Below are 12,409 nucleotides of genomic sequence, written 5' to 3'. Positions count from 1 at the left end.
GATGATGAATAAATTTTGCTTTGGCTTCATAGTTTATGATTTACCCATGCACTGTTGTAACAGAAATGAGAGAGATTGTCACACTTTAATTTCAGGAGACCTGTGATCTGGGGAAGATAAAGCCTGAAGCCCGACGATACTTGGAAAAATCAGTTAAAATGGGAAGAAGGAATGGGCTCCATCTTCCAGAACAAGTACAAAATGTGAGTTTGTTTCCTTTTCTTATTAAAGAACTAAAGAATAAATGAAACACAATACAACAAAAAACAGGAATTAGGGAAACACATGTTTATAACATGAGAAATAGCCCATAATACGAATCCACGTACAGTGTTTTCGGTAGTGACTACATTCTGCAACTCCTATTAACCTCATGATGACTGACCAACAACTGTTAGCTTAATTAGTTTTAATCCTGTCCAGGCTTTATTTGTTTCACATATGCTAAGCTTATTTTCCTTTCTCTGTTGTACATTCTCTGATAGCTAGCTCAGATCTTAATACTTGATTTGTATTCTTGCTCCCTTGTTCATAGAATAGAGCACTGGTGATAAAATCCTTAGGACATAGAGTTTTAAAACTAGCATTTTGTTTTTTGTGTTTTTTGTTTGTTTGTTTGTTTAACATTTTTTATTGATTTATAATCATTGTACAATGTAGTGTCAAATTCCAGTGTAGAGCACAATTTTTCAGTTGTACATGAACATATATATACTCATTGTCACATTTTTTTTCTCTGTGAGCTACCATAAGATCTTGTGTATATTTCCTTATGCTTTACAGTATAATCTTGTTTATCTATTCTACAATTTTAAAATCCCATCTATCCCTTCCCACCCTCCACCTCCTTGGCAACCACAAGTTTGTATTCTATATCTATGAGTCTATTTCTGTAAAACTAGCATTTTGGAATGGAACACCCTATGATGAACATATGCCCCTTAAAGGTGGAGAGATTTGCTTCTCAAACTTTCTCTGTTGTCTAATACCATAGAGAGCTTCCAGTTTCAGAAATAAACTTGACTGCAGAATTAGCTCATTCTTTTGCACAGGAAATATAATCATGATTTATTTCCAGGTTGTTCTTCTAGCCAGGAGAACTGGAAACAAGTTTGAAAGATATTCAAACTGAGTGATGTCAACACGGTAGACACGTGTGAGGGCACCACTGAAAAGTAGGCGCCCCAGGAAACCTCCCCTCATGTCTTTGTGGCCCAGACTGGATAGTATGCCTAATCCTGAATCCACCGTTAGTCAGGGGAGTGCCAGGGTTACTTGAACCAGTCACTGCTGCAGTGAGGGTGGGATTACCTAACTGGTGTAGAGGTCACATGCATGGACCTTCAGATGGGTTCCGGTCCCACCTAAACTACATGGCTACTGTAGAGTGGGGGAGAAGGGGAAAGGGGGCTTGGGGAGACAAGCAGAGTGCCTAAAAGTGACACTGTGTATTAAATAAGTAGTCTGAAATTTACTGTGCATCAGAATTACTGGGAGGGCTTATTAAAGCCCTGATTATACATGGCCCCACTTTGAGAGTTTGTTTTTCAGTAGGTTTGGTGTGGGTCTCAAGAATTGGCATTTCTATGAGGGAGCTCAGTGATAGAGTGCATGCCTCACATGCACGAGGTCCTGGGTTCAATCCCCAGTACCTCCATTAAAAAATAAATAAATAAAAATAAATAAATAAACCTAATTACCCCCCTGAAAAACAAAACAAAGCGAAGAATTGGCATTTCTAACAAGTTCCCAGGTGATTTTGGTGCTTCTGGTCAGGTACACACTTTGAGAATGAGTGTGGTTTACATAAATTTTATTATATAGCATTTTTAGAAGAGTATGGCAGATTAGTAAATTATCTCATGTGTTTTCTTGTGGTTTTCTTCTTATTTCTTCCTTTGCTCTCCCACCTAATACTTTCTATACAAATGTTAGGGCCCATAAATTGCGTTTGTTTGCAAGCACCCTATAAAATTAAGGCATATCCTGTTTTCCAAAGGAACCATAGAATTAATTACTCGGTTCTTATCTCTTGGCTTACTTCAGCACCCAACATTGATTTGCTAAATTAAAATTCTGAATTGGGAAAGATTAGAAATGTTCATTATTAATAGGCTATTAGATTCATTCACTCACTCAGCAACTACTTATTGTGTATGTACTATGTGCCAGACTCTGCTTTGACTACATCTGCTAAATGTGTTTAGTTCTTACAAATTTATGCCTAATTTCTAACACATTGCCAGGACTGCCTTATTGTACATGTCACATGCAGATGCTAATTGACATCACATAGAAGATTGAAGAAAACTATTTGATCAAGCACATCTCTAGAAAGTGCTTCCTGAGGGTTGGATACAAAACCCAGTCTTCACATAAAAGTGAAACTTACTTCACTGATGGCGATAAAAATGAAAGTTTCATTTTATTGTTAATGTCCTGTATTTTTATCTTTGTTTTAGGAAATCAAAGCAATGAAGAAAAGAATGAGTGAACTATGCATTGACTTTAACAAAAACCTCAATGAGGATGATACCTTCCTTGTATTTTCCAAGGCTGAACTTGGTAAAATTTTGTTATTTTTCTGGATTAGATCATATAATTTAGGCAAATAATGTCACCTCACTGTTTGCCAAATCAAAGTTAAAAGAGTTCTTTAAAAAACATACCTTCTACAGAACCCACCACCTCTTCTACATAAAACCCAACCAAACCATGCCTAGATTTTAGGCTATAGGAGTGTGTACGATTTCTGGAGACAGTCCAGAAGAAATTTCATAATCGTTCATGGTAACTTATGCTAATGTTTAACACCCTTCAGTGCTTTGATTTTTTTTTTTTTTTTTTGCCTCACAGTGTCCTCTACGTTGTAACTTAAACTAGTCTCTTCTTGTTCTGTTATGAGTTTTTCTTGGCTTAATTTTGCCTGGTCTCCATCAAAACACCATCTGTACAAGTGCACTGAAGCCTATTCATCTTGTAAATTACCATCTCCTAGGCCACCTGTCCTCTAACCACCACCCCCATTCCAGTAACATCAAAACGTTATTATAAGAATTATCATTATTTTACTTTAATTTCAGTTACTCCACAGAATTCCTAGAGCTTCTTAAAGGCACCATGCCAGTGCTAAATAAGCCAATCATGAGTGGGAAAATTGATGTGTGAGAAAATGATTTTTTGCAGGTGCTCTTCCTGATGATTTCATTGACAGTTTAGAAAAGACACATGATGACAAGTATAAAATTACTTTAAAATACCCACACTATTTTCCTGTCATGAAGAAATGTTGTATCCCTGAAACCAGAAGGAAGATGGAAATGGCTTTTAATACAAGATGCAAAGAGGTACTATAAATGTTTGCCTTCCTTTTGTTTTTATGGAGGACTTTAGGGAAAGGGTTTGCTTTGTTTGCTACTGTTGAAATCAGCTCGGAGACTGATATTCCCATTTGTGTGAGCATTCTGTCTCCTAATCCCTCCAGCCTGTAAGACAGCTTTTTCCTTGTTCATTGGCAACCTGCTTGGTATGACCATAGGCTAAGCTGTTCTAATACAAATAGAATGGGTTAAATAAACTAAAAGTTGTATTCTCCTCCCAAGTCAACAGTCCAAGGCTGATGGGGTACCTCTCTCTGCTCAGCAAGTGACTTCCAAGGCCATTCCAGTTGTCACCATTTTCCAACCCATTGAGAGGGAAGGTAAAATGCAGAGGGAGCATCTTTGAGGAGAAGACCTAGAAATGACATGCATGAACTCCATTCACATCCCATTGACCCCAAAGGCCATCATATAACCATGTCTAGCTACAGGGGAGGCTAGGAAACGTAGTCTCCATTTGACAGCCATTTGCTCAGCTGAGGGAATCCTGTTTCTAAAAGGAAAAAAGGAAGAATTGGAAATGGAACCCAGGAGTCTAGTAACTCCACCACAGTCTGCCTCTCTGGCACCTTTTCTTCCCCCTCCCCCCAGCAGACAAAATCTATTCATCATATATCAGATCCCAACCAGTTACTGCCTTGAGCTCAAAGACCAGTGTCTCTAGGTGGTACATAGTCCTCCCCTGTTACAACTTCTCATGACCTAGAAACCAATGGAAGGGAAGACAGGTTTCCTGGCCCCCTTACCTCCAACACGCACAGCCAGTGATAAGATAGGAACAGAAAAACCACGCTGAAGACTCCCGTTTGGAAAAGGAAAGAGAAGAGACATAGCAGACCCATACCAATTTTCAGAAACAGTTTGTCAAGAATTGTGACGATTCCGTGCTCTGGCGAAGTCCCTGGGATAGCCCGTTGGACTTATTTGGATCTCCTTTCTAGCAGGAATTCCTTTAGTAACTGTACTCCATGCCCCATGGTTCTGCCTGCAGGGAATTCTTTCTTGTCCATTACCCTCCATGATGATAACCTGGCAGCTGCTAGTGTACATTCCTACTAGTGCCAGTTTACAGCCTGAGGGTTGCTTTAGGGGTCAAATCATCACAAGCATGTTAGGCCATGTTTATGATATCTTTGGTAATAAAAATTCCTCAGAAATTTAGTAGGTTTCTCATCTGTTTGTTTCCAATCAGATTTATTTTAAAATAACTACCCCCAAATGCCACTTTTGGTCCTAGGTCCTAAAACTACCAAGTCTTTTCTTGTATACTTCTATGTGACTCCTGTATGGTGTCCACCCTACTCTTCCTCCGTGTAGTGGCATCTGCTTCAAGACCCTCTGATATGGCAGGCTTGAGGAGGAGGGCAGCATTCTCAGACTGTCTTTGCAGTTCAGCAACTCTAAGTCACAATGTTTTCTCCCAACGTTAGGAATACAGAGCAACTGGCTTTTCCAGCCTTCTGAGACCCCAGATTGTGGGCCATGGACAGAACCTTTCTTAGCAAAATTCTTTTCCTTCCATCTTTGCAAAGTGACTAATTCTCAGTTGAGCTCATCTCACTCACATAATCTTTCTAAAAGCAACAGATACTGACAAACACACCAACATTATTAGTCCAAACACTCCGCCTAGAGCTAAGACTGAGGAGGAGGTTGGCCTGCCTTCCAAGTTATGGCAAGCAACAATTTTAACAAATGTTATCCGTGGTATAGTGAGGAGTACCAGCTTCCCAGCCAACAGTGTCTGCGTCCTCACCTTCCATTCCTGTACCTTTTTCATTTTTGCTATAGCCACATCCTATGTGTAATATTAGTCTCTGTGGACATTAGGGTACAGGTTAAGGAATGATATAAAGTCAACCAAAAGCACAGTGAGTCATTTTTCTTCAGAAAGGATTAATGGTTACCGATGGCTGGGGAGACTGCAGAATTATCGCTTAATGGTTACTAAGTTTCTGTTTGGGATGTTGGAAAAGTTTTGGAAACAGATAGTGGTAAAGGTTACTGCCCAACAGTGTGAATGTAATTGATGCCATTGAATTGTACATGTAAAATGGTTAAAATGGTATATTTTATGTTACATATGTTATACTACAATTTTTAAAAAACAGTTTATATCTCTTGCAACTAACAGTACAGAGGTGAGTGGTCCAGAGCTGGAAGACAGCTCTGCCATCCTCAGATTATATGGGTTCCAAGGTCATTGTTGTCATCTTCAGTTCATAGCTAGCAAGACAAGCATCTATAAAGAGATGATCCAGAAATTTCACTCAAGACCTCATTCACATTCCTTTGCTCCCTTGTGTATCACATGGCCACAACTAGCTTTTTTTCTTTAATTTTGTTTTTTATTTCGGGGGGGAGGTAAGTAGGTTTATTTATTTTTTTAATGGACATAATAGGGATTGAACCCAGGACCTCGTGCATGCTAAGCATGTACTCTACCACTGAGCCATACCCTCCCCCAACTACACAACTAGCTTTAAAGAAGGCCAGGAGAGGTAGTGTGTCCAGGTGACCATGTGTCCAGCAAAAGCTCAGAGGAATTCTTTTATTACTAAAAACAACGATGGGGGAATAGATACTGGGAGAAAATTGGTGGTCTAGGGAAAATGTCTAAGGAAACTGAAAAATGTGAAAGAAAAACTCAAACTAGAAAACTTTAAACTTTAGTTCTAAATTATGTAGAATTATATAGAATTATGCATTTCTTATATCTATGTTTCCATTCTAGTTTTAAAATAATACTAATTATAACACGTAATTATATAGTATTTGCTCTTGTGCCAGGCATTGTTCTATGTGCTGTACTTGTATTCTTATTTGAATCTTCATGATCACCCTATGATGTAGCTATTCGTATTATCCACGTCTTACAGATGAGAAAACTGAGGCTTATGAAGGCTAAGGGATTTACCAATAGTCAGACAGCTAGTAAAGGGTGGAGCAAAATTGTGAACCCCAGTAGTCTGACCTCATTGTGTGATTTTTCCTTAGGAACATGTCTATAAATAATTGGATGGTTTAATCATCACAAGTACATTTTCTTCGGCCTCAATATTTATTTCATTTCTCTACATAATTTTTCCTTTATTGTTAATAAAACAATGTCACTTTTTTGCATTTTGATGCAAATAAAATATAGAAAATGTAATAATTTAAGAAAAATCCCTGGAACATTTTTAAGAGTAGAGTTCTGTGACATTAAGTATATTCACATTGTGGTGCAGCACCATATGCATCACCAGAACTTTTTCATCTCTCCCAACTGAAACTCTATACGCACTAAACACTGACCCCCCTCCCCAATCTCCCTACGCCCCAGCCCCTGGCACACACCATTCTACTCTCTGTCTCTATAAATTTGACTACTTTAGGAGCTTCATGTAAGTAGACTCATGCAATAGTTATCTGTTTATGACTGGCTTATTCCACTTAGCATAGCGTCTTCTAGGTTTATCCATGATTTAGCATGTGTCAAAATTTCTTTCCCTTTTAAGGCTGAATAATATTCCATTGTATATACATACCACATTTTCTTTTTGAGCATTGGGGTGGCTATTATGAATAATGCTGCTGTGAACTTGGGTGTACAAATATGTGTTTGAGTCACTGCTTCCACTTCTTTGGAATATATACCCAGAAGTGGAATTACTGAATCATATGGTAATTGTAGGTTTCATTTGTTGAGAGATCATAATACTGTTTTCCACAGCAGCTGCACTATTTTATGTTCTCATCAGCAATGCACAAATGCTCCATATTTTCCATATCCTTGCCAATACTTGTAATTTTCCTTAAAAAAAATAGCCATACTTATGGGCATAATGTTAAAGTGGTAAATTTTGTATTGTGTATACCAATAAGATAAAAATGTAAATACCAATATTTGGTGCAGTTCTCTCAATGAGACTAAATGTGGAATCACTCTAGTCCTTAATAAAGTATTTGTACTCTAAGTTTACAGTACCTAAAATTTTGTTAAGACTTCAGTCTCTATCCCCTGAGGTTTAAAAAGTCCATTATTTCAGAAATAAAATTGTGTAACACTGAAATGGAATGACTTACTAGAAGTTGAGAAAGTCTAAAAATATTTGACAGGTTTACCAGCATAAAAATACTGTAATGAATCTTCTGAGTGCTTTGGATGCAATTAATTAATAACCTTCATTTTGGTCTTTGTTGTTGTTGTTGTTTGTTACTAGGAGAACACCATAATCCTGCAGCAGCTACTTCCACTGCGAGCCAAAGTAGCCGAACTGCTGGGCTACAGCACGCATGCTGACTTTGTTCTTGAAATGAACACCGCGAAGAGTACAAGCCATGTAACCTCCTTTCTAGGTTAGGTCTCCTTTTCTCAGTCACTGGTGTATTTCCTTTTTTTTCCTTATGACTGTTCTTCCACGTGATACCGATTTGATAGAGGGCCTCAGGACCTCATACGCCTTTGAGAACATTCTGCTTTTTTTCGTTCATTCAAAAGAAGTTTATTGACCATCTACTATGTGTTAGATACTATGCTTAGCCCTCAGGGTTGCTGTTGTTTGTATTACTGTTTTAGTTCTTGCTTCATTCTGTCTTGTATCTTGATTGGGATTTTTATACTATTTCCTAACTAGACAGCTAGGGCTCTACACAGAGGATTAGCCCACTGGCTTTGTTCAACTGTTACTAGGTGTTTGGCTGCTTACGAATTTGTATGAAATAAGGTGGTAAATAGGATATAAATGAAAATAGAGCATGTAAAAAAAGATTTTATATTCCAGAAACCACTTGTTAATACATAAAATACAAAATAATGTGCATCAAAACTGTCTAGTAACTATCTTCACATTCATTTAAAGTCACTTTTTTATTCATCTTTTTAAAACCATGGTTCTTATGTCCATGAGAGTTAGTCATTGGCCCTCTGTCACCCTTCCACACCCCGTTCTCAGTCTTGGTGTCACTGTTTCAGCAGTCACTTTGCTTTACTCTTTCATTTTAGTAAGAATGCTTGAATAACATTGCCATTGTAAAGACACTAATTTTTGTTTTAATCTTCCCTAATCAGAGTTTACCCGAGTATGATTTTTTTTTACTTTCTCACTGATCCCTTTCAGATTTTTTTCACCTTTAACAATAGTGTATAATTTTAGTAGGTTAACTAAGTTAAAGATGACTAATGATGTTTTAAAAACAGTGTTCAGCCTGAAGTTTACTCCACTGTGTTCTCAGTGGCCTTACCTTGAATTATGAATGTATATGCTGGTGTTACATACGGCATCTAGCATTTGCTCCATAAAGGATAGCTATTCAATCTGTACGATTCATTTACTCATTCATAAGACATTTATGGAACAACTGCCCTATAATAGGCAGAATGCTGCATAGTTGGACTCTAAAAAGGAATAAGACAAGGTCCTTTCTTCAGTGAATTTTCCATTGAGTGGAAACAACAGAGATGTGAAGAGGCAATTGCTATATATTCTGATGTGTCTTATACAAGAGAAGGGCTTTAATGGGTTTGATGAGAATGTTTCCTATAGTGGTGACTGTATATATATATATATATATATATATATGTGTGTGTACATATATGTATGTATGTGTGTATGTATACATATGTGTGTGTGTATATATACATAGATAGATAGATAGATAGATAGATAGATAGATAGATAGATAGGATCAGAATTATATCTCTATATCTTCCATGGATTTCCTTCTTTCATTTCATAGCCTTCCTCAGGCTGCTGCCTTCACCGCATACTATGGGGCTGCCTCTCAAACTGCCTTACCCCTTACAGAGCCAACACATTTTCTCTGACGTATGTTTACAAGTTGTGAAGAATAAATACATGCTAAAAGCATACTCATTTAACCAAATACAGTGAAACAGTCAAAAATTGACCAAACTATAAAAATTATGGTATGCATCTAAAAAGTGGAACTGCTGTGTCCAAATAGGCCTTCTCCATAGGAACAGGGTAGTGATAGATTAAACCCATGGCTGTCAAAGGCGTTGAGCAGTTTTTAGTAATCCTAACCACTGGTCACGTCTGGTTTGTTTTCCCTGACTCTCTGAGGAGCCTGACCTCATTGAAAAATAATCACGAACGTGAGTTTAGTTCGCCTATTGCTTTGTTCCCTGAATTATAACATTCTTGAGTCCAAGTTCTCTGAGGTAAACTCTGGCTTTGTTGATGCTCTGAGGAAGTTGTGGCCTCGTTTGGGTGTTGAAAAAAGAGTGGGCGTGGGGAGCCATAAAAAAATTTCCCCGAAAAGAACAGCAGTGCTGTCATAATAAAGCCTGCTTTTCTCTCCCCTCCCTCCCTCCTACCTTCCTCCTCTTCTCCTATCTGTCTGCATTGGGTATGAAAAAGAGGAAGCGCCATGTTAAAATCCTGGTGGTATGTATGAATATGCTTGCCCCCAAGAGTGATGGATGGCTAAAACTTTTCCCTTGTCCCTCACAGATGATTTAAGCCAGAAATTAAAACCCTTGGGTGAGGCAGAACGAGAGTTCATTTTAAATTTGAAGAAAAAGGAATGTGAAGAGAGAGGTTTTGAATACGATGGGAGAATCAATGCCTGGGATCTCCATTACTACATGACTCTGACAGAAGAACTCAAGTACTCTGTAGACCAAGAGATCCTCAAGGAATACTTCCCAATTGAAGTGGTCACTGAAGGCTTACTGAACATCTACCAGGAGCTGTTGGGACTTTCATTTGAGCAGGTGACAGATGCTCATGTTTGGAATCAAAGTGTTACACTCTACACTGTGAAGGATAAAGCTTCAGGAGAAGTATTAGGACAGTTCTACTTGGACCTCTATCCAAGGTACTGAGGATCACATTGTTGTAAGGGACCTTAGGGATTCAACTCCTACCCACGTTAAGGCTCTTGTCTTCCAAAATTCTCATATGTGGTTCCTAGTAAAGAGATTTAAAAGCATGGGCTCTGAAGCCAGTACGTCTGTCTCCATTACTTACTAGGCAAGCTTCTTAATCTTTTTGTGCCACAGTTTCCTTACCTATATTATAGGTCCTGTAAAATGGGAATACTAATCATACTTGCTTTGTAAGGTTGTTGTAAGGATTAAAATGGTTAATTATGTGCAGAGCATTTAGAAGACTATGCAGCACATAGCAAGTGCTTAGTAAATGTTAGTTGCTTATTATCATCATTATCCTCAAAATCTGGTTTGTATACTGCATTTACTTACTTTAACATTGACCTCAAAATGTTTACTGTTCAGGTAATCTGTCTGCCAGTACTTTTAAATCTATGGCCACTCCCCTCAATCTGGCTGAAAGGCAGCACAGTACAAAGGAATAACGAAATCCTGGCTGTCAGTCAAACTCGAGTTGGGATGCTCATGACATAACCTTTCACGAGTCTCTGTTTCCACCTCCGTACTATGGGATCCCTTGTGCATTAGACTACATATGGTAATCACCCAGCTTCGGCATTCAGTCCGTGGCAAGAATTTAAAATGCTGTTAGTAGTGTCTCTGTAAGACGTGGTATCGATGGACTCCACAGTGTTTCATCAGACATGAAAGGCTTTGGATTACTTTCTCAGTAGGCTGCTTTCTAAAACAAAGCCAGCCTGTTGCAATTAATAATCCATTTTACTAAATAGGCCAAAGGAAATGATAGCATCTCCCTGTATCAGAAGCACATGTAAGTTTGTAATCTACTGATTTGGGGTGACTTCAGGAAGGAGGCTGGATAGCTGCTGCCAACCAGACAGGGGGCAGAAGTGTCTTATCCTAGTGCTTTATGGACTTACTTTCATCTCTGATGTTATCCAAAAATAAATCTGTGCCAAATGTTTGTAAGTCTGTTTTTAATTGAATAGTGTCGGGATAACAGTTTTAGGCCAAGAATTCTTTCAGAGGAAATCCTTCAACCTTGGAGTCTCCAGTCCCCAGATTCTCATTCCATGCTCAAAGATAGCAGTTCTTGCCACCCCATCTTGCTATTTCTCTGTCAAGATATAACTGGTTTCTAGGTGTACCATAGTTTATTTATTCATTCATCTACTAAAGGACATCTTGGTTCCTTCCAAGGTTTGGAAATTATGAATAAAGCTGTTATAAACATCCATTTGCAGGTATTTATGTGGATGTAAGTTTCCAGTCTCCTTGGGTAAATATCAAGGAGTACAATTGCTAGATTGTATGCTAAGAGTATGTTCAGTCTTGTTAGAAACTGCCAAACTATCTTCCAAAGTGGATGTACCATTTTGCTCTCCCACCAGCAATGAATGAGAGTTCTGTTGCTCCACATCCTTGTCAGCATTTGGTGTTGTCAGTATTCTGCATTTTGGCCGTTCTAATAGATGTGTAGTGGTATCTTATTGCTGTTTTAATTTGCACTTCTCTGATGACATATGATGAACAGCTTTTCAGCTTTTCATATATTTAATTACCATCTCTGTATCTCCTTTTATGAGGTGTCTGTTAAGGTCTTTGGTGTATTTTTTAATCAGGTTGTTTTCTTATTGGCGAGCGTTAAGAGTTCTTTGTATGTTTTGAATAACAGTTTTATCAAATGTGTCTTTTGCAAATATTTTCTCCCAATCTGTGGCTTGTCTTCTCGTTTTCTTGACAGTGTCTTTCTCAGAGCAGAAAATTTTCATTTTAATGAAATTCGGCTTCTTGATTTTTTTTTTCCATGGATTCTGCCTTTGGTGTTGCATCTAAAAAGGCATTGCCAAACTGAAGGTCATCTAGATTTCCTCCTGTCTTATATTTTAGAGATTTTGTAGTTTTGCATTCTATATTTAGGTCTGTGATCCATTTTGAGTTATTTTTTTCTAAAGGGTGTAAGGTCTGTGTCTAGACTAACTTTTTTGCAGGTAGATGACTAGTTGTCCCAGCACCACTTTTTGAAAAAACTGTCTCTACTCCATTGTATACCCTTTACCCTTTGGTCAAAGAGCAGTTGACTATTTATGTAAGTCTACTTCTGAAGTCTCTGTTCTGTTCCACTCATCTATTGTCTATTCTTTTGCCAGTACCACACTGTTTTGGTTTA

General features: G+C 38.0%; 1 protein-coding gene across 5 annotated transcripts in view; it reads left to right on the top strand.

The window, feature by feature from the left end:
• The window catches only part of NLN (neurolysin), a 102,404-nt gene that overhangs the window by 45,148 nt on the left and 44,847 nt on the right, over window positions 1–12,409 (top strand). For all 5 annotated transcript variants that reach the window (XR_012071424.1, XM_072958579.1, XM_031675522.2 and 2 more), the window contains 5 exons: window positions 96–203; window positions 2,463–2,565; window positions 3,187–3,347; window positions 7,586–7,721; window positions 9,839–10,205. Coding sequence is in view for 4 of the 5 variants with exons in the window: in XM_072958579.1 (XP_072814680.1) it covers window positions 96–203; window positions 2,463–2,565; window positions 3,187–3,347; window positions 7,586–7,721; window positions 9,839–10,205 (875 nt within the window). In the remaining variant the exon portion in view is untranslated. The remainder of the gene's footprint in view (window positions 1–95; window positions 204–2,462; window positions 2,566–3,186; window positions 3,348–7,585; window positions 7,722–9,838; window positions 10,206–12,409) is intronic.

The sequence above is a fragment of the Vicugna pacos genome, chromosome 3, assembly GCF_048564905.1.
Source record: "Vicugna pacos chromosome 3, VicPac4, whole genome shotgun sequence".
Taxonomy (NCBI): Eukaryota; Metazoa; Chordata; class Mammalia; order Artiodactyla; family Camelidae; genus Vicugna; species Vicugna pacos.
The sequence above is the reverse complement of the archived record's forward strand: the minus strand, read 5'-3'. Positions and strand labels throughout refer to the sequence as shown.